Genomic DNA, 23,845 nt, shown 5'->3' with positions numbered 1-23,845 from the left:
TGGATTGTTCTGAACTAATACACAAACCAAATAAGGACAGTTGAACTCATTTGGTACAAGAATTAGTACTTGAATATCATAAATCCATTACAACTTACGCGGAATGACTTGAACTCCATGTCTAGGCTGAAGAGTAAGGACGGTGGTGGGAGCATGAGAATATGTTGGGGAAAGCTTGCTGGACAAACGTTGCAGAATCAAAGACATAGCCGTTTTGGCTTCCAACAGGGCAAAGTTCTGGCCAATGCAGATTCGAGGACCCCCTGCGAATGGGAAGAAGGCAACAGAATTACCCTTTGTTGCGTATGAGATTCCTTCAGAAAATCTGCCTGGTTTGAACTCTTTGGCATCATCTCCCCAGAAGCGTTCATCATGGTGCATCATAAGTATTTGTAAGTTAATTCGTACTCCTTTGGGAATTGACAGGTTTCCAAGTTTCGTGTCTTTTTCAGCGTACCCCTCCACCCATGCTATTGGTGGATAAACCTCAAAACCTCATACAAGATCATTGTCACCTGTAATGGCATATTTCACTTTCAGTATAGACATGTTTGTGTTTAGAAAAATTGATCAGTTGTTAAAAGATATATTACATGTATATGCTTACAATCTTGAGGCGACTTAGTGCATCAAAGTCTGGCTTTTGATTGCCAAAAGACTTGCAGGACTTCTTCCCTTGCACGTGCTTGCCAATTAGGATAAATGCTCAATAGCATCATAGTCCAAACCAGTAAAGAAGAAATGGTTTCTTTGCCAGCCAGGTAGAACAACTTGCACTCGCCAATCACATCTTTCATACTCAATCCAACGTTCTTGTCGTTTCCTTGTTCCTCAATCTCCTTGAGATTGGATTCTAAAAGTATGCCAAGTAGGTCATCCTTTGTGGCTTGACCTGCCTTCATGGCTTCCTTCTTTTTGTTGAAGATACATTCTAGTGAAGCTTCCCTGTTTCTTTCATTTTCCTTCATCCTCTTGTTCTCCTTAGTTGTTAGAAACCTACAAAACGATTTTATCATTACTTATGTAATCATCAACAATTGATGTTCGAGTAATTATTCAATTAATTACCTCCACAATGGAATGCGATGTTTCTGTAAGTTATTGGCCACAAGTTCGGCTTGTTCTGATAAAAGATCGAATATCTGTTCGCCTTCTTCGTAGCTACTTCCAAATGCTGCTCGAGAAATCACGTCCTTTGTGAAATCCCTAAGCCAAGGCCATACATCTACTTCACAAGTTCCATCTGTTGGGGACAACAAGTTCTCCCATTTGTTCATCATATCATTGCAACTTCGGCTGAAGATTGGAATCAGTGTCTGTAGAGAGATATATGATGAAGAAATTAAGAGACAAGATTCTCAATTTACTTTGACAAGCAAAGAAAAATAACCTTCAATTTTTCCACACTGAATGCAGGATTGATTATTTTCCTGTGATTAGCCCACTTGCGCCATTGTAGCTTGCAACACCAGCTGATACATATTTGTCAATAGAAATCGTGTGTAATTTTACAAAGTCATAGTTGCTGTTGAACACATTTTTAATCAGCTCAGGATGTGTAAGGATCAACCTCGGTGTCGGTCCGAACCACATGAATGGATTCTCACCTGCACCTTAACCGTTTTATGAATATATACATATATATAAAGAGGATGGAAGGAAATCTTTTTTCCTATTTATGATATCAAACATTGCCGTTAAGTTATCGGTTTATATATCATGGCCAGACAACAAATTAATGTTAGAACTTGTATACACAATTTGATGTCAGCTATATATGTATATAAATATATAGATACACACAGTATTGAGAAAGTAAGGGCACCCACCGTGTTTATTGACCAAGTGGTGACCAAAGGAGAAGACGCGTGGGACCAAGTCATGGCAATGAGGAGGCAAAGGACTGGAAAGAGCTTCTTTCTGCATCTTCATCATCCTGGTTACGTCACCGACCCAGAACCGATAAGGATCTGCCTTAAGACCTTGCTCTCTCAGACGCCTCTCCATCTTCTTCGGATCCACCCACACCCACTTCGCCATCTTCCAAACCCACCATCCTCCGCCTATCACCGCCATTACTGCAACTGCAACCACCACTGATGTTATTCCTGATGCTTCATTCATCTTGCTATCTCTGGGTTTCTCTGTGCTTGTGCATGGGTGTGGCGTATGTCTATATATAATAATCTCACAGTAGAGAAGAAGGAAGTGAACGAGAACAAGTTGAAAATATGATATGAGTGTTTGTTGTTAGTTTATGTATTAGTTGTTTCAATGAACTACATCACCAGGTCAAGTTTTCCAGCCGGCCGGAGAAAGTATTGATAATAATTAACTTGCATTGGGAGGGCAAAACTTCTCTGTTTTTTTTTTTTTTACCTTGAAATTGGGATGGCAAAAACTTGAGGTGGTTAATTAAAGGCATTACTGTTCAATTTGTACGGATTAATTGTAATAGTTTGCACTCTTTTTTCTTTTTTTTTGATACAGAAAGGCAAGCAAAAAACTTGAAATTAGAGAAGAAAAGGTAGTAGAATCAGCTAGTCCCTTGGCTCAACCCCGCCACTGAGGTTTTATCTCGCCAGAAACCATCCCTGCACCATGCTGGTACTTCTAAATATAAGGTGATTTGCTGATTCGCAACCTGGGCAGTTCGAGCCATGCCGTCTGCACAATGGATACTCTCTCTATTTGCATGTGAAATGGTCACCTTCCACCCCTCATATAAGAGTTTCCTGGTTTCCTCAATTTCTACTCGAAAAGGGTGATTGGTTCCACTATTGTGTAGCAGCACACTAATAGCCTCTAGAGAATTTGAGTACGCTCAAATGTCACTGAGGTGAAGTTCTTTGCATACCTCGAGCCTTGTCTTCACTGCCAAGATTTCGGCTACCGCAACCGGGTATACTCCGATTACTTTTTGGAATCCCATAATCCACTCTCCTGATGCATCTCTAATGACCCCTCCACATGTAGCTTGAGCATACTGGCAAACCGACGCATCTACATCCACCCTCACTCCCCCATTATTTGATGGTGTCCAATTTCTCTCACACTTACTTTGAATTAACGTGGGATAAAATTCCTGATTCCACTTCCTCCATGATATGAAAGAGGCATTGTTGCTCTATCTCCAGACTCGTAGGGTTTCCTTCATTAAAACTTTGCTTGCACCGTGCTTTCCAAATTAGCCAACACGCATGACCGAATAGTTTTGTCCATGGCCACTGATGAAATCTAGTTTTACTAGGATTTGAGCTCCCATTTCTCCTCAGCTACACCTATAAATCACAAGAGAAAAACATATGTTGTTTGTTAGGATTAATAAAGAATGTCCAAACTTCTCTTCCCTCGCACAATCTCTCAGGGTGTGAGTATGATGAGCATTGAGGGAGGGGTGTATGCTAAAAGCAGTTTTAGTACTTGGTACTCATAGTTGCAGTAAAATCTACACCGTTTAGATATTTAGATTCAAAATTGTTCAACTAATAATTTTTAAATAAAAAATTATCTGTCAACAAAACTTGCACCTAAAAAATTACATTTATTTTGAGTTATCTATTTATTAAAGAAAAAACATTTTTAAAAAATAGAAAAATTAAATTTTAGTTGCTTATATTAGATTTGAATGGTTGAAACTTGGTGAGCATCATAGAAATGTATGGTTCATCTCTAATCCACTCCTTGACCCTTAACTTTTCTTTACTTCCTCAATTCTTTTTTTTTTAAATTTCTTTTTACTATTATTAAATTATATGTAAAATTAAATGAGTGATATTTTAGTACAAATTTAAACTTTTTATAATTTTTTTAAAGAAAATATTATAAGATTTTTACTTTAGAAAAAAAAAACTCTAAATTAACAAGAAACTAGGAGAATTTGAAATATTCCATCCAGGTATTAATGTAAGAGCTAGTCAGGGGATTAGATTTGGTCCTAAAAAGATACTCCTATGGTTTTATTTATAAGACAGAGAGAGAAGATTTTTTTTTGTCCTATTTATAAGTTACTTTATTAAATTTTTACCATGAATATACCATATTGTCATTCATTTATTATAGTGTAGATAGTTATTTTGTTTGAAAGGTGTATATATTAAATAGAGGTAAAGTTAACAAGTTACTATATTTTAATAAAGAGTTAATACAGTTTAATATTTTTCTTGGTATATGAAACATGTTAGAAGTGTTTTATAAATAAGAACAGAAGAGTAATACCTTAATCTACTTTATCTATTATTTTTTTGACTAGTAACTGTGTCTATTATATTTACTCTAATTTCTCAAGCTCAATTACATAAATTATAAACTGATATATAATTCAATGTTATACACAGTATTTCTAAACAATCATATTACATATGTTATAATTAATTAATTTAAATTTTTTTAATATGTTCAAATAAGTTAAGTAGTTCTAATATTAAGTATAAAACGTACGGCATTAACTAATTATCTTATCATATTAATTAGTATTTTTTTAATTCGATGATGCCACTGGTCCTGGATGCATATGTTAATCAGATGATGTTAGTGGTCCTGCATATGCATTATTGTTGAGAAATTCGATCCAGAGGACCAAAATAAAGGAAGTGTTTTGTTTTTTCTGATTTAATACAATTAATTCAATGCACGCAACCCAGAAATATGAAATGTTGCTGTCATACAACATTAAAATCGGTTATCAATTTTTGTACCCAAATAAAAAATCAGTTATCAATTTTGTAACGTCGTATCATTCACATATTCATAAATATGGTTTTTAACTTAGGTGCTGTATGCATTTCTTTCAAGGTACGAATTATGATATTAAAAATATCAATTAAATATTTCTGGCATAACTTATATATATTGAATAAATTAAATAAATGTTGTAGTCATATTACATTAGTATTTGTTGTATCAAATTTCCAATGACATATTAGTCGCATATTTATAATTTTTTTTTGTCAGACGCATATTTATAAATTTAGTTCTTATCCTTTTTGTGACGCATGCATTTTTTTTTTGAGGTAGAAGTCATGATATTAAAAATATCAATAAAATGTTGTTACAGTGATTCATAAATATGGTCTTTTAAATCATTTGCTATTAATAGACTGAATAATACATTCGTGTTTTAATTTTATCTCAAATTAATATTAACAGTGATTTATAATTGTTCTGCTTTACCTGCGTCAAATCGGACCCAGGACCATTGCATGTGGGGAGGGTGCGGTATTTGACTATTTGTATAAAACTATAAATATTAAACTTTTGATATTATATTTAATTTTTTTCCAGCTATAGTTGAAAATCAAATGGGCTGGGGGTTTCCTAAAAAAAAAATGGGCTGGGAGTTTTCCTCAACTTTAAAAAGCGGGCTGGGGACTTTTTGCTGTGACAACTCCCTTCACCCTTCTCTCTAAATTGCTTCCCATAGCAAGCAAAGGGAAACGCAGAGAGAGAAGCTGTGATCTTAAAGTTTCTTCAAAGTTTCAAAGTTTTCATGATGGAAGATGATAGGGGTCCCCATAAACTCCCACCGGATCGCCCCCAGGGTGATATGGTGGAGTTGTTGGATTCCCCGCGAACCATTCCGAGTACTCTAGATAATGTAGGAACTGTGGTTCCGTCGACATTCCCTGAACTAATGAAAAAACCCATTGAGACGGAAGAAGGAAAAGAAGAGAGAGGAAAACTCCAAAGAGTGAATGGACAATACACGGGAGAAATTTCGCTAGCAGCAAGAGAGGAAGATTGGATGATGGATCACGACATGGAAACTGGTAGCCAAAGGGAACAGCCTCTTTCTTATAGGGAAGCCTTAAAGCCCAAGTCAGTGACAGAAGAGAACGTAAGGGAGAAGGGATGTGATGAGGACTGGGATGGAAGCTTATTGCTCAACAACAAGGAGGAGATGTCAGATGGTGTGACGGTAACAGACTCCGACATGGGGCCAAGGATCGACTTCTCCGAAAAAGAAAGGAGACGACTCGAAAAAAGATGGGATAATACCCTAATAATAAAACTCCTTGGAGGGACAATCGGTTTCATGCAAATGAGAAGAAAAGCAAAGCTTATGTGGGGAAAATCGGGAAACGTGGAAATAAACGACATAGGCAACGGGTTCATGACAGTCACATTCCAGAGCCGAGACGATTATTTCTTTGCTCTAGAGGGAGGACCCTGGCTGATCCAGAATCATTACCTAACTGTGCAGACGTGGAAGAGAAACTTCAATCCCTGGAATGAAAAAATCCAGAAACTAGCTATATGGGTCAGGCTCCCAGGACTGCCGGGCGATTACTATGACAAGAAGTTCTTCTATAACCTTGGGAATAGAATCGGTACCGCCATTAAAGTAGATGAGATGACCCTCACAAGAGCCAGAACCATGTATGCTCGATTGTGTGTGGAAATTGACCTGAACGCACCTTTACTTCCCTCGTACTTCGTGGATGGTAATTGGTTGAAAATTGAATATGAAGGCTTACACATGATCTGTCTTCAGTGTGGGAAATTTGGTCATAACGCAGAAAGATGCCCGTCAAAAATCTCTACCCAGAACCCAGAAGCGACTAAAACAGCACCGGCAAAAGACCAGACCGCTAAAGAGGTAGAGGTCACTCGGCCACCGCAGGCTAAAACTCCGGCTAGCCCGTTTGGAGAATGGATGGTTGCACAAGATTCGAGAAAAGGACGAAGAGCCATCCGCAAAGATAGTAGGTCGGCCGAAGGACAAGGAAGGGCTGACAGGAACGAAAGAGTAGCTAGACAAGCTTCGAGATTTGCTATATTGGAGGTTGAGGATGATAAGACGGATGATGGAAGAGGAGTTGAAGGTGACTACCGTGACAGGGTTGATACAGTCAACGAGACCCAGGCCAGGCATCTTAACAAAAGAGAAAAGACACAGTTAAAGAAGAAAAGTACTGAAGGGAAAAAGGAATCAGAAGCAAAGGAATTGAAAGGAAAGGGACAAGCTAAAGGGAATAGGAAAAAGGAGACGGTAGGGGGATGGGAAGCAGGGCAGCCTCGGGACCTGAAAAGAGAACAGAAAACAAGAAACTCCTATAAAAAAGATGACGAAGCGGGGGAAAAGGAGGATAATATTAGGGCTGATAGTGACGTGGGTATGGGCCAGAATAGTGGAAGACATAATGGGCCAAAAGGGGATGATAATAGTGACAGTGGGGGGTATTGCAGCGAGGGCCCAGAGAGAGCCAACAAGGTCCAAAAATCAGTAAAAAATCTGATAATTCTAATGGACCAGGGGGAACCCAAGCCTCCGAAGATATGGATCTTGAAGAAGGAAACCCGCCTGATCCGGGAGACAGAAGAGAAACTTTGGGCCTAGGGGAAGCAGAGGCGCAATTGAGAGCCCAGGGTCAGATAACCCCAAGGAGCATAGAGGAGCACCAATGCTCAAGTATGGAAGATTAAGAAGCGTACGTGGACCTCTCCGTAGCTTCCTTATCTTATTAATGATTGTAGTTTGGAACGTTAGAGGAGCAGCCGGAAAGGATTTCGGATGTGCTCTTAGAGACATGAAAAATAGATTGAAGCCTACCATTGTTGTTTTACTAGAAACACGGTGCAGTGGAGAAACAGCCCAGAGAGTTATCAAAAGACAGGGGTACAAAAATCAAAAAATTAGTGAAGCTACAGGGATGTCGGGAGGGATTTGGATTCTGTGGAATGATGAAAAAATCGAAATCTCTATTTTAGAAAGCAATAAACAATACCTGCATGGAGTAGTAACAGGTTTGGGGCAAAGCAGGTGGGCTTTCACAGCCGTCTATGCAAGCCCAAGAGAGATGGAAAGAAGAGAATTATGGGAAAATTTAGAAGGTGTAGCGCATCGTACTAAACTCCCATGGCTTCTTGCGGGAGATTTTAATGACATTAAAGATGGAAGTGAGCAGAGAGGTGGGAGTAATCCTAATGATAGAAAATGCAGGAGATTCCTTGACAATATTAACCGTTGTAGGCTGATCGATTTGGGCTCAGAAGGGCCTAGATACACCTGGCGAGGTCCAGTCACGAAGTTTGGGGGAAGACTTTATAAGAAATTAGACCGAGCACTCTGCAACCAAAACTGGAGAAACTCTTTCGGTGAAGCCAGGGTAAGAGTGGGGCCAAGAGTGCAGTCTGATCACCATCCTTTATTCATCTATTTAATAGGCCCCCAGAACAACAGGTCCAAATGCCCATTCAGATTTGAAGCCATGTGGCTCACTCATAAAGATTTCAAACCGTCCATCCAAGATATATGGAAGAATGAGATGGAGTTACCAAAGGATTTGAAAGGGTTAGAGGAGTTTCTGAAGGAGTGGAATGTCAAGGTCTTCGGCCATGTTAAGGAAAAAAAGAAAGAAATCCTAAGAAGGATTCTGCTGACCATAATAACCGATTCCTGGAGGAACTTGAGGTAAATCTCCAAAAGGAGCTACAGGAAATCTTGAAGCAAGAGGAGATCTTGTGGTTCCAAAAAGCCAGAACTAAATGGCTTAATGATGGGGACAGGAACACAACCTTCTATCACTCAAAGACCAATGTGAAAAGAAGAAGGACGAGAGTCTCAGTCTTGAAAGATGAACAGAATGAAAGAATAGAGGGGAAGGAGGAGGTAGGCAAGCTGATCAACAGGTACTTTCAAGACTTATTTGAAGAGGAAGTGACGGTTAGAAAGTGGGTCAAAACGATGCATAGCTGACCAGAAGTTAAACAAGAAGATTGGGATAGGATTGGAAGTGTGTTAAGTAACGAAGAAATCAAACAAGCCATGTTTTCTATTGGCGGCTTGAAAGCTCCCGGTTCAGATGGGTTCCCGGCAATATTCTATCAGAAGTGTTGGGATATAATGGGTGAAAGTGTGTGTAAAGCAGTGAAGAACATGTGGACTGATCCAAAGAATATGAAAGCTGTCAACTCTACCTTGATCACTTTAATTCCCAAGGTTGACAATCCGGAGAGAGTAAACCAGCTAAGACCTATCTCACTCTGTAATGTCATCTATAAATGTGTCTCCAAAATTCTGGTGCAAAGATTGAAGAGTATCATGCCAACAGTGGTGTCCCCCTATCAAGTTAGCTTTGTCCCAGGAAGAATTATCCATGATAATATCATCATTGTTAATGAGATGATTCAATCCATGAGAAGGAAAAAAGGAAAGAAAGGTTATATGGCAATCAAAGTCGATCTTGAAAAGGCCTACGATAGAATGAATTGGAATTTTATTGGTAAATTATTGGAGGAGATGGAATGTCCGAAGGAAACAAAGGAAAGAATTCTGGGTTGTGTTCTGACCGACATTACAAATATTGTGTGGCATGGCGAGAAATTAGAAGGCTTTCAGCCCTCACGGGGAATTAGACAGGGCGATCCCATTTCTCCTTATCTATTTGTACTCGGAATGGAAAAACTTACCCATATGATCCTAGATAGAGAGAGAGTGAAACAGTGGAGAGGCTTGAGAGTAGGCAAATCAGGACCTATTATATCTCATATGATGTTTGCTGACGATCTTGTTCTTTTTGCAGAGGCGAGTCTTTCTCAAATTGATAACATCTTAAATTGTTTACAGGAGTTTGGGGAAATATCAGGACACAAGATTAGTCAAGAGAAAACAGTGATCTTTTTCTCACCAAATGTTCCGGTGCATCAAGGAGGGCAATTTGTTCCAGAAGCAATTTTAAGGAGGTTGCTGAGCTCGGTAGATACCTGGGGGCAAATATCTCTCACCAAAGGAAAAGACAGAACCGCTATTCAGGCATGCTGGATAAACTCAAACAGAAACTGGGGGGATGGAAGGCCTCTAGTCTATCAATGGCAGGAAGAATCACTCTGGTCAAAGCAGTTACTAGCTCCATGGCAATTTACCCCATGCAACACGATAAACTGCCAAAGGGAGTATTAGAGGAGATGGAAAAAGCGCAGAGGAGGTTTATATGGGGGGAAGAAGGAAACAAGCACTCTTGGCATGCGATTGGATGGGAGACGCTATGTAGAGAGAAGTCTCAAGGAGGGATGGGAATTAAGTCAATGATAGAAATGAATGATGCCTTCATACATAAGCTGCTATGGAGATTAAATACCGAACCCAACGCATTGTGGGTTAAGGTGTTGCTCGGTAAATATGGAAGAGGGTCAAGTACTAGGGACAGACCTATAACAAAAGCCACGGACTCAAGACTCTGGAAAGAAATGGCTAGAGCTTGGGATAGATTTCAAAAAAATGTGTCAGAGGCCAGAAGTTCGAACCAGCAAGATACAAAGGGTCTGAAATGGAGGTTAACTAGCAATGGGGCTTTTACTACCTCGAGTGCGTATCTAAATCTAAAAGGTATGCAAAACTCATCATATGGAAAACACTGGAAGTTGATATGGAAATTACGCTTACCAGAGAGGGTGCGTGTCTTTATCTGGAGAGTCCTTCACAAAAAACTCCCCACGAAGGATGTCACAAGTAATTGGGACGGAAGCCAAGGTTGGTGTGAATTATGCAACCGCGCCAAGGAGAATCACCAGCATGCCCTGAGAGATTGCCTTTATGCCTCTTCTCTCTGGAGGAAAATAGTACCGTGGCAAGCAAGACCCAAGTTCTTCGGTCAGGATTGGAAGGACTGGGTAATAGGGAATATTCTAGATAAACGACGAGTCTCTGAAAATTTCAACTGGAATGAACTTTTGCAATGGGAATTTGGCAAATATGGAACTGGAGGAATCTTCTGATTCATGATGAGGAGTTTGAGTTCCCGTCGAACCCGAAAAAAGTTATTTACAACGCTTTGCAGTACTACCATCACAGGTGGGGGGAGATGCTGATAGAGAGGGTCATAGAAAGAGATAGGAATATCAAGTGGAGAGCACCTGAAAAGGGGTGGTGCAAGTTGAACACAGATGCGACTGGTCCGGAACAGGGCATGAACGAATGTGGAGGTGTAATAAGAGGGGAATGTGGCGAATGGTTGGGAGGATTCACGATGAAAATCAGACAAACCAGTGCTACTAACGCTGAAGCCAGAAGCTTATTGGTAGGTCTTCAAGAATGCTGGAACCTGGGGTTTAAGAAGGTCGAGGTGGAGTGTGATGCCAGCCAGGTAGTTGAGGCCATCAACAGTGACAAACCCTGCAACGGAAGTCTTTGGCTCTTTACTATGATACGCAATATGTTACAGAAAGACTGGCAAGTGAAGGTTAATCACATCTATAGAGAAGGAAACGGTTGTGCGGATTGCCTGGCAACGATAAGTCTGGAACAAGTTTTCAGATGGTCGGCTCCCCCGAGTATGCTGGAGAAAATGCTCAAGGAAGAAGCCGCTGGAGTATTGTAGTTGTTTGTTTCTCTTAGTGTTTATTTGTTGGGCTTAGCCCCTTTTTTTCACCTAAAAAAAAAAAAAAAGCGGGCTGGGCTTTTTCTTTAAAATCAAAAACTAAGATGGACTTTTTAGAGAATCCCAGGAGATGTCCGTCACCGCGCATTATGCCTCATCCGCCTCAGATTTCCTCAAACTTCCGGAGCTCTTTTTCCCGCCGTGTTCTGCCACACCGTCGTTCTTCTTTGTCGTCGTGTACGCCGTTCGACGTTCGTCCATCTACCTCAATCTCTCTCTTTCTCTCTCATTGTCTTCATCGTTCACATTTGTCGTCGCCGCCCCTCCCTCTCTGAGATTCAACTGCATCGCTAGCTCTTCAAAGCATTGATTGAGGATGGTGCGGTATGAGGATGAATTTCTGAAGCCTCTCTGAGATTGATTCTAAGGTATTGAGTCTGAAATTCCCAATTTATCTCTATATTTTCCTTAATATGAGCCTACTTCTGAAACCTCCTTCGTCCCCTTCTAGTTTGCATTATACTCCCTCCGTTCCTTATCATAAGAGACAAATAACCGAATTACGTTGATAAAAAAAGCAGTTAAAATTAGTTAAGAACAATCAATGTGTAAAAAATATAATTTTTTTCTTAAAAATGCCCTCATTAATAAGGAGAGAAAGCATGAGAGAGAACAATTAAATTATTAAAAGAAAGAGAAGTAGGAGGGAGAGAGAGTGTGAGTTGGAGACAATAAATATGGGTAAAATAAAAAATCAACACAAAAAAGTAGAGACAACTTTTAAGTGTCTCTTATATATAGGAACATGCAATAAGCATCAAATGTCTCTTATAATAAGGAACGGAGGGAGTAATTTTTTTGGTCTGAAAATTACATACAGTATTATAAAGTAAAATTAATTTATCACTAAAGATAAAAACATAATATAATATGTGGACCGTTCAGATTTTGTTGTGCTGCTGTGTGTGGCGCTTTTTTTGGCCATTTCAGAAGCCTCCTTCACCATCCTCTCTTAGAGCTTCAAAACAGGGGAGCATTTGTAAGTGGATTCTTCGCCTAGTATTTCAATACTTTCTCTTCCAAATGTTTACAGAAGTAGAATTATATTAATTTACTTTCATTAACGTAGGAGATGCGGATTGGTCTGAACCCATACAACAACAAGTTCTTATTTTACTAGTACGACGCCAATACACACAAACCAAATGACGACAGTTGGTATACTCATCTGGCACACGAATTAATACTTGAATATAATAAATCCATTACAATTTGCGCAGAATGACTTGAACTCCATGCTGTGGCTGAAGAGCGAGGACCGTGGTGGGAGCATGAGTATATGTTGGGGAAAGCTCGAAGGAGAAACGTTGTAGAATCGAAGACAAAACCGTTTTAGCTTCCAATAAGGCAAAGTTCTGGCCAATGCAGATTCGAGGACCCCATCCGAACGGGAAGAATGCGACAGAACTACCTTTTGATGCGTTTGAGATTCCTTTAGAAAATCTGTCTGGTTTGAACTCTTTGGCATCATCTCCCCAGAAGCGTTCATCATGGTGCATCATAAGTATTGGTAAGCTAATTCGTACTCCTTTGGGAATTGACAGATTTCCAAGTTTCATGTCTTTTTCAACATACCGCTCCACCCATGCTACTGGTGGATATAACCTCAAAGCCTCATACAAGATCATTGTCACCTGTAATGCATGCTTCATTTTAAGCATAGCCATGTTTGAGGTCAAAAAATATGATCAATTTAGTTAAAAGATATATTATATGTATATGCTTACAATCTTAAGGCTACTTAGCGCATCAAAGTCTGGCTTTTGATTGCCAAAGACTTGCAGGACTTCTTCCCTCGCACGTGCTTGCCAGTCAGGATACATGCTCAATAGCATCATAGTCCAAGCCAATAAAGAAGAAATGGTTTCTTGGCCAGCCAGGTAGAACAACTTGCACTCACCAATCACATCTTTCATACTCAACCCAACATTCTTCTTATTTCCTTGTTCTTCAATCTCCTTGTGATTGGATTCTAGAAGGATGCCTAGTAGGTCATCCTTTGTGGCTTGACCTGCCTTCACGGCTTCCTTCTTTTTGTTGATAATGCACTCTAGTGAAGCTTCCATGTTTCTTTCATTTTGCTTCATCCTCTTGTTATCGTTAGTTGGTAGAAACCTTCAAAACGATTCTGTCAGTACTTATGCGCAAGTCACGTGTATAAATCACAAACACTTGATTTTCAGCTCATATGGCATATTATAGTCTGAGTAGTTATTCAATTAATTACCTCCATAATGGAATGCCATGTTTCTGAAAGTTATTGGCTACAAGTTCAGCTTGTTCTGATAGAATATCAAATATTTGTCTGCCTTCTTCGTAGCTGCTTCCGAATGCTGCTCGAGAAATCACATCCTTTGTCAAATCCTGGAGCCAGGGAAAGACATCCACTTCAAAGTTCCATCTGCTGGGGACAACATGTTCTCCCATTTGTTGATCATATCATTACAACTTTGGCAAGCGACTGGAATCAGAGTCTATGGAGAGACGATGAAGAAATTTAGAGACAAAATTCTCAGTTTAATTTGTAAGTAGATGTGTAAGTGCAGTTTAATTTGGCGAGGAAAGAAAAATATATAACCTTCAATTTTTCCAAAATGAATGCCGGATTGATTATCTTCCTGTGGCTAGCCCACTTGTCGCCATTGTAGCTTGCAACACCAGCTGATAGATATTTGATAATAGAAATCATGGGTAGTTTTACAAAGTCGTAGTTATTGTTGAGCACATTTTTTTCGAGCTCAGGATCCGTAAGGATCAACCTCGGTGTCGGTCCGTACCACATGAAGGGATTCTTTCCTGCAGTTCAAATTTTTTATGAATATAAGGATGGAAGGAAATGATTATTTTTCTATTTAATGATCCCAAACGTTCCTGTCAAGTTATCTGTGTTGCTTTGTCAATAAACCAAATCAATATCCATCAACGACCAAATCATCATCAGGTTTGTCCACGTGAAGCTATTTTTTCTTGGCACGTGTCTTCTTTTTGCCAGCATTGGCTTCTTCTCTGCTTTGATATTTTCATTTGCAATTCGTCAATTTGCCTGTTTATCATGGCTTATGTAGACCACAAATTCATGAGACAGGCTGTATACAATATTGAATAATTTTATTATATTTTTAAAAGTAATTCTTTAAGCTAATTTTTTTAAATCAAAATTCAAAATATGGATAGAATCATATACTCTTCTAGTCTTATTTATAAATTACTTCTAACATGTTTTATATAAATTAAAAAAAACACTAAATTTTATTAATCCTCATTTAAAATTTAACAACTTTTTAATTCATTCATATTGAATATACATTATGCTTCATGTAAAAAAAAATTAACACAATAATAAATAAAAGATAAAATTATACATTCATATAAAAAATTTCTCTTACTGTCTTATAAATAAGAAAAAAGATTTTTTCTTTCTGCTCTATAAATAAGACCAAAGAAATATATCTTTTAAATTTTGTATTACTATTTATTTAGAGTTTCGGGAGCATGAGAGTCCGTTAAGATAATGCATATGTGCTCCACATCGCCCTTTAACCTTTAATTTAAACTCAAGTTTATTTTTTTTTTCCAATTATATAATATTTCATATTCTTTTCTTAATATGAAAACTATGTAACTGATTTGAGAAGATTAAAAAAATTAACTAAGTTAATTAATTATAATAAATATGTATTGATTGCTCTAAGCTGCGTAAACTACTCTCTTTCATCTTATGCATTAGATCTATTAGGAATATTGTAGATAAAATATTTTAAATCTGAGAGATTTGAGGCATTTATGACAAAATTCAATTTGAACTAATTCTCATGTTAAATATGAGAAATAGTGTGTATGCATATGTAAATGTACCTATATATACATATATATATATATATATATAACCTTGATATTCTAATAATTTTATCAGAGAGTAAGGGTTATGTAAATTGGGAAGAAGATCAACCAACTGAGAGGAGATGGTGAAAATGAGGAGAGTGAAAAGAGAGGAATAAAAGCGCACCGTGTCTGGTGACCAAGTGGTGGTCGAAGGGCAAGACGCAGGGGACCACGTCATGGGAATGAGAAGGCAAAGGGCTGGACGTAGCTTGTTTCTGCATGTTGGCCATTCTGGTGAGGTCACCCACCCAGAATCGATAAGGATGGCCCCTAAGACCTTCCTCTCTCAGACGCCTCTCCATCTTCTTCGGATCCACCCACACCCACTTCGCCATCTTCCAAACCCACCATCCTCCGCCTATCACCGCCATTACTGCAACTGCACCCACCACTGCTATTATTCCTGATGCTTCCCTCTCTCTCTCTCTCTCTCTCTCTCTCTAACCCTCAGTGTTTGTCTGTCTCTGCTTGGCTTGGATGGTGTCTGCTTATGTATATATAGTAACTAGATTTTTACTCCCCCCACCCCCATGCGATGCACGGGAGACATTAAAAATTAATGAGTTCATGGGGAAAGTAACTTCAGTCACCTTTTTTATATAATTTTATTTACTTTTTCCATGCCATCTGCACTAATTGTGTTAAGTTCACTTTTTATAAGATCTCATTTATAATCTATAAACAAAATTTTATAATTAGGACAGAGCGGAAGTAGTATTTGGCAAATGATATCTTCATCGAAGGTCCTACATACATATAATAAAAACATTGAGACGAATATAATTATACTATTTCTCTACTTTCCATTTAATAAATTTATAACTCAGAATCTTGTCTTTTCCCTTTTAATCATTTAAGAAATCAGCTAACCCAAATTTTATTTACAGCTCAACAGTTCTTTGTTTTTGTTTTTAGGGTGTCACAACTCGAACTGTCTACACTTAAAACTGCAGAGTCTAGAGACCTATCCCTCGCCTTACTTATATGGAATGAAAAAAATAGATATTATTTTTTTAAAAAATTAATTATATTCATATTCCCTCAATGATATATCATATTAACTAATTTAACTAATATTACTAATTAACTTAAATTAAATAGGAAAAATTAATCTTTTGGTTCTTATGGTTTTCACTCATTTGTAACTCAATCCTTATACTTTAATTTGGTGTAGCTTAGTTCTTATAATTTTGACTCGGTTGTAACTTAGTCCATGAAGTTTGACTCGTTACAACTCAGTCCCTATACTTTTAATCATTTTATAATTTAGTTCCTCCTTTTATTAGATATTTAATTTCATTTTTTCAAAAACAAAAAAAACTAAATTATAAAATAAGTAAAACTATTGGGACTGAGTTACAACGGGTCAAATTTCAGAGACTGAATTATAACTGCATCAAAACTATAAGGACTAAAGTGTATCGAGTCAAAGTATAAGAATTGAGTTCTAAACACATTAAAATTACAAAGACCAAAAAATTAATTTTTTTAATTGATTAATTACATGTTATGTTAGAGACCGGAGCATTTGTAATTTTATTCATGTACATTGTATTGACGTAATTACACGAGAAAGGAAAATGCGCACGCTCACCCCTGACGCATTTTCTCTATGCACCACCCGACAAAACGTGACAACATTCACTTTTTGTATCATGACAGCTTTTGCGTCGTCTTCTGAATATTGGGGAAAACGTACTCCCCAAATATAAAATTTTTTAACAAAAATCTGAAGAGATTAAGAAAATAAGTTAAATTAGTTATTTATAATAAATAGATGTTGTCTTTTCTAGAATATTCTTATTAATCAAGTTTATTGGCTAGAACTTTCATTATTAGAGTGGCTACCTTGAAAAAAAATACACAAATATAAGAGACAAAATAAATTGGGATCTTATAATTAGGATCAAATAAAATTCAAACAAAAGTCTCATATTAAGGACCAGGGGCAGTAATATTTAGTGATGTTTTATCGATATTCAAGAGCTCAATATCATCATTTTTTTGTTAAGGTTCTAGGATTAAATGACTAAAAGTTTACTTTTTAAAGTTAAGAGACTAAAATAATACTTTGTGTAAAGTTAAAGGACTAAAGTACTATTATATATATTGCATTATTAATATTTTAATTCTGAAAATTACATATTACAAAATAAAAATAATTTACCATTAAAAATATAAATATAAACGTGGACCGTCCAGATCTTGTCGTACTGCTCCCCAAAAAAAAAAACCCCGCGGGGGGTTCGGGGGCGCCATTTCGGAGGCCTCCCTCACCATTTTCTCGTAGAGGTCCAAAACAGGGGAGGAGTTCTAAGTGGATTATTCTCCTAGTATTTCAATGCCTAGACGTGTTCATAAGTGTTTGGAGGAGTAGAATTAAATTCATATACTATGCTAACATAGTATATATGGATTGTTCTGAACTAATACACAAGCCAAATAAAGACAGTCGGTGAACTCATTTGGTACACGAAATAGTACTTGAATATAATAAATTCATTACAATTTATGCAGAATGAGTTGAACACCATGTTGAGGCTGAAGAGTGATGACGGTAGTGAGAGCATGAGAATATGTTGGGGAAAGCTCGAAGGAGAAACATTGTAGAATCAAAGACAACGCCATTTTAGTTTCCAAAAAGGCAAAGTTCTGCCCGATGCAGATTCGAGGACCCCCTCCAAATGCAAAGAAGGCAACAGGAGTACCTTTTGATGCCTTTGAGATTCCTTCAGAAAACCTGTCTGGTTTGAACTCTTTGGCATCATCTCCCCACAACTGTTGGTCATGGTGCATCATAAGTATTGGTATGCAAATCTGTACTCCGCCGGGAACTAACAAGTTCCCAAGTTTCATGTCTTTTTCAACATACCGCTCTACCCGTACTATTGGTGGATATAACCTCAAAACCTCATACAGGATCATTGTAACCTGCAATGGCAAACTTCATAATTATACACGTTTGCGGCTCAATAGTGATATACATTTTTTATGTTTTGATAAAAAAAAATACTATATATGACACACAAACAAACATGCTTACAATCTTGAGGCGACTTAGTGCATCAAAGTCTGGTTTTTTGTTGCCAAAGACTCGCAGGACTTCTTCCCTCGCACGTGCTTGCCAATCAGGATACTTACTTAATAGCATCATAGTCCACACCAGTAAGGCTGAAGTGGTTTCTTGGCCTGCTATGTAGAACAACTTGCATTCATCAATCACATCTTTCATACTCAACCCAACGTTCTTCTTGTTCCCTTGTTCCTCAATCTCCTTGAGATTGGATTCTAAAAGTATCCCTAGTAAATCATTAGGTGTGGTTTCACCTGCCTTCATGGCTTCCTCCTTTTTGTTGATAATGTACTCCAGAGTAGCTTCCACATTTCTATCAATTGCCTTCATCCTCTTGTTCTCCTTAGTTGGTACAAACCTACAAAAACATTTCATCAGTACTTATCTTACAAGTGACAATCATAGATCACTACCATTTCAATGCATATCAGACTTGGTAATTACCTCCATAATGGAATTTGATGTTTCTGTACATTATTCATTACTAGTTCTGCTTGTTCTGTTAGGAGATCAAATATTTGTCTTCCTTCTTTGTAGCTGCTTCCAAAAGCTGCTCGAGAAATCACTTCCTTTGTCAAATTCTTGAGCCAAGGCCATACATCCACTTCACAAGTTCCATCCGTTGGAGACAATATATTCTCCCATTTGTTGATCATATCATTGCAACTTTGGCAAACGATTGGAAGCAGAATCTGTAGAGAGATGATGAAGTAACTAAGATACAAAGTGTAAGTGCTGTCTAATTTAGTAAGACAATAAGGGAGTAACCTTCATCTGTTGTAAATTGAATGCTGGATTGATAATCTTTCTGTGTTTAGCCCACTTGTCGCCTTCATAGCATGCAAGACCAGTGGATATATATTTGGTAATAGGAATCATGTTAGGTTTTATGAAGTCGTAGTTTCTGTTGAACATATCTTTTATCAGCAGAGGATCCGTAAGGATCAACCTCGGCATAGGTCCCAACCACATGAATGAATTCTTACCTGCGCTTCAATTGAAAATAAATTACTTTTCTATCCATTATATATATATATATATATGTATGTTTGTATGTATCATATAACTTGCATGGACAGCTTTTTTCTAATTAATAAATCTAGTATTGAATTGGCGTGTGAGGACTTTTCCTCCATATACGATTTGATGTTTACCACTTACCTATACAGACAAACAATAACTTTCAGAAACACGCGTTGACATATTTAATTAGCTAACTGTAAAACCATTTCAATTCCGAAGTTAAGAGGAAAAAAATCATATGAATAATTTTATTTAAATTTTAAAAATTAATTCTTTAGGCTACAATTATTTAAATTCAGAATAATGGATAAAATCATATCTCATAAATCTTGTACTGCTCTCAATTACCTAATTAAGATGGTTAAAATCAAAATTAAGAGAGAATGATATACCGTGTTTATTGGTTATGTAGTGGACAAAGGATAAGACGTGAGGGACCAGGTCATGGGAACGAATTGGCAAGGCCAAGGATTTGGCTTGTTGCTGCATCTTAACCATTCTGATCAAGTCACCAACCCAGAATCGGTAAGCATCAGCCTCAAGACCTTGACGTCTCAGAGCTGTCTGTAGCCTCTTTGGATTAACCCATAGCCACATCGTCATCTTCCAACCCCATCTTATCACTGTTATCACTCCTATTATCGCACCCACCACTGCTATTATGGTTGATGCTCCAGTCATATCTCTCCGTCTCCCTTGCCCCCCTCCTTCTCTCTCTGTCTGCTTTTGTGCTTATGGTGTGGGTTGTATACATACAGACACACATACATATATAGATATATATGACAATCTCAGTAGAGAAAAGAGCAAGTGAAAGACAACACATTGAATATTATTAGAAAGCCTTCTTGCCGGCCAACGCCGGCTCTTCTTTTTGGAATCTCTCTCTCTCTCTCTCTCTCGTGTTTTGGGATATTGTAAATAACTAAATAAGTTACATTGAGATAGCAAAAATAACAATTAATTAATTGATGGCATTATGACACGCGGACAATTGAAATATTAATGTGTCGATTGGAGCTAGAATGCCACCAAAATGGCCAAAGGTAATCTCCATATTCCCTGTGGGGTAAGGAATTTCATGGGCTTCATGGAATGGAAGTGAAATCAAAAACTCATTTTTACCCCCTCCCTCTCGCAGTCTTGCTTTCACCACTGCCTCCATCCCCGGTGACCTCTCTAGTGAGAGCAATGCAAGTCTGATCACCGCAACTGCCACAAAACTGGTGGTGAACTGTCATGAACTTCTATCAGAAACATCTCAGCACAATGAAATAACGTGGGTGTGTATTAAATATTCCGTCCAATTTGTGACAACTATAGACATTTGAAATACGTTCAAATAGCATTGTAAGGCAAATTGACAGAAAACAGGGGGAAAAAGAAGATACGAAGAGGAGGGAAAGCAGAAGAAAGCCACAGAATGAAAGAGAAATTCCCGAGATGTGAACAAAAATCATCCGCACACTTCTCATTAGCCCCTCTCCTCATATATATCATTGCTTTTCATGTTGTTGAGATTCCATTTGGTTACTGCTAACAGTACCATGCAAAGGAACCACATTTCTTAAAGGGAAAATGACATTGAGGTTTCACACAAGCAAATATACAGTAAAAAAGTTCCCTCAAATCTGATAATTCTTTTAAAGTCCCAAAGGGACTTGGCTGAAACTTTTAGAAACTTAAAAAAACTTTTTTGCCCTAGCATGGCAAAAACAAAAGATGCTGAGTTTCTCGCGTAGTGTAGCTCTGCTATGGTTGAGAGAGAGGATGTGGAGAAAGAAGGAAGCAACCATTGATAATGAAGTATCCTCCTCGTTACCATTAGTGAACTCTAAAGAGCTTTCATTTGAATATCCACAAATCTTCAGGTCTAGAACTTTCTTTCCTCTCATCTCCTCTCCTACAACATTTTTCTTGACAGATTGATTGTGTTTGAGAATGGGAATTCAGAAAATCATTTTTGCCTTTAGCACTACAAAGCTTTGTTTTTATTTAAGATGAACAAGTTAATTAATAAAAAAGCTGTGTTTTTGGTTGGTGTGTGTTGGTAATTTAAGTTGGGCTTGTAGGATGATCATGGATGCTCTGTTTTTCGGTATCTTGCAGGTGGTTTTGCTCTATTTTGACACAGTTTAGTGGCAAAGGAAGAAAAAGATGAAGGTTAGTATGGATATATAGAAACCCTTAGTATGAAATGAGATATTGTGTTGTCAATCAGGCTTTGATAGTTGTCAATATATGCCATGATAGTTGTCTATGTTGATGCTTCACTTGTCAATGACAGCTGCATGATTCTTGATGCAGGTTAATATTATTGATGGCGAGTATATTTGGAAAGCATCTATTTTGCTTTGTTCATATAGGGTGAAATTTATAAATGATGGAGAAGATGATATGAGATATGTGAGAAGTAGTATAAGAACAACAAGTATAAAGGAGGGCACAAGTTATGAAGAATTGAAGGAAATTATATCATCAATTATATATTGGAAAAGAAAGTAGCTCATTTCTTTTGAAATTTTCAGTTATGTTTGATAAAAGGAAAACATTTGTGGAGTTAGTAGATGATGATGGGGTAGAACATTTGATAAGGTTTAATGAAGGAACTGGTCATATATATGTAGAAGAGAATGGAAATAAGGACCATATAGAAGCAACAAAGGATAATACAATGGAGGGGCAAGATATATAAGTTTAGTTGAACAAATATGCTATTGTTATTTCTTGGTATGTCAGTTCTTACTGTCTTGCTACCAACTTGTCAATACATGCACCCTGACTTGTTATTTCCTACAGGATTGATCAATTATTTGGAGGTGTAAATGGATTGTCTATGTTTCCACCTACTTTGTTTGATGAGATTAGAGAGCCACCATCAATTTCTTGTGCTGTTGAAATGATTCCAACACCTACTATGACTCATATACTGATCCAAACATTCTTGCATCTACCCATAACTAGAAGGCCTCCAGGGAGGCCAAAAACTAATATGATAGAATCTCAATTCCAAAATAAGAAGGTTTATCATTGTGGAAGATGCAAAAAGTCTGGACACACTGCTAAGACATGCAAGAAACCAAATCCCAGCTAAGAACATATGGAAGTCAGCTATTTTTTGTTTATGGATGTGAATGGAATATTTTATAAATGGGTGTGAATGGAATTTTTTGTAAATAGATACACACCAATAATTACTTTGGTAATTATATGTAACCCCTATGTTTTTGTTGGGATGGGTTGTGAAGTAGGTGTAGTTTCATGTCTATGAAGGTGTAAATGAAAGTTGGCTATGAACTAGCATGTTTGATTCTGCTGTCATTTCAGTTGTAATTAGATGCACTCTACATTGTCAATAGACCTGTTATGACTTGTCAATTATTGCAGTATGACTTGTCAATTAATTTGCTGATGTAAGTTGTCAATAATGTGAATTCAAGTTACATAACCTCTTTTAGCATGATATGATATTTTCAATCACATTGACATATTACGTTGTGGTTATATTGTCATATATAATCATTATTAAAAGTCTATTATTACTAATATACAATTATAAAAGAATATGTCAATAATTACACTATCACTTGTTAATGGTGACAATATCAATTGTCATTGGTTGCACTATCGCTTGTCAACGTACCTACAGATATAAGTCTGAGAAAAATGTGATTTAAAGGTATATGATATCATTTACTATTGCTTGTTAATGGTGGCTATCCCTTGTCAATGGTGGTATTGTGACTTGTCAATAGTGGCACTGTGCTTTATATTTATTGTTCTTACACTACCTCCTACATATCTTATATCATCTTCTCTATCATTTATAAATTTCTCCTAATATGAACAAAGCAAAATAGATGCTTTCCAGATGTACTTGCCATAAATAATATAAACCTGCATCAAGAATCACGCAGCTGTCATTAACAAGTGAAGCATCAACATTGACAACTGTCATGGCATACATTGACAACACAATATCCCATTTCATACTAAGGGTTTCTACTCATCCTAATCTTTATCTTTTCTTTCTTTGCCACTAAACTGTATCAAAACAGAGCAAAACCACCCACAATATATCCAAAAACAGAGCACCCATGATCATCTTACAAACCCAACTTAAATCACCAATGCACACCAACCAAAAACACAGCTTTTTCATTGATTAACTTGCTCATCTTAGACCAAAAACAAAAACTTTGCAATACCAAAGGCAAAAACGATTTTCTAAATTTCCATTCCCAAACACAATCAATCTGTTAAGAAAAATGTTGTAGAAGAGGAGAGGAAAGAAGGTTCCAGATCTGAAGATTTGTGGAGATTCAAATGAAAGCTCTTTGGAGTTTACTAATGGTAATGGGAAGATACTTCATTATGAATGGCTGCTTCCTTCTTTCTCTACGTCCTCTCTCTCAACCATAGCCGAGCCACATTGTGCAGAAAACTCAGCATCTTTTGTTTTTGCCATGCTAGGATGAGAAACTCTTTT

General features: G+C 37.4%; 1 protein-coding gene and 2 pseudogenes across 1 annotated transcript; all 3 read right to left on the bottom strand.

Annotated features, from left to right (window-relative positions):
* Window positions 1–470: 470 nt before the first annotated feature.
* Window positions 471–2,124, bottom strand: LOC114751635 (cytochrome P450 72A68-like; annotated as a pseudogene).
* A 10,329-nt stretch (window positions 2,125–12,453) lies between these two features.
* LOC114751634 (cytochrome P450 716A67-like) lies at window positions 12,454–15,631 on the bottom strand (annotated as a pseudogene).
* A 2,131-nt stretch (window positions 15,632–17,762) lies between these two features.
* LOC114751632 (cytochrome P450 716A67-like) lies at window positions 17,763–20,037 on the bottom strand. Its single transcript, XM_028940296.1, has 5 exons — window positions 19,749–20,037; window positions 19,102–19,319; window positions 18,778–19,025; window positions 18,304–18,691; window positions 17,763–18,191 (listed from the first exon to the last, which is right to left on the bottom strand). Exons 1-5 carry the CDS (start codon window positions 20,035–20,037, stop codon window positions 17,763–17,765), a joined length of 1,572 nt encoding a protein of 523 aa, XP_028796129.1.
* Window positions 20,038–23,845: the final 3,808 nt, after the last annotated feature.

Source organism: Neltuma alba, unplaced genomic scaffold, assembly GCF_004799145.2.
Source record: "Neltuma alba isolate B1F8T4 unplaced genomic scaffold, ASM479914v2 tig00006992_pilon, whole genome shotgun sequence".
Taxonomy (NCBI): Eukaryota; Viridiplantae; Streptophyta; class Magnoliopsida; order Fabales; family Fabaceae; genus Neltuma; species Neltuma alba.
Note: the sequence above shows the minus strand (reverse complement) of the source record. Positions and strands in the feature narration are given on the sequence as shown.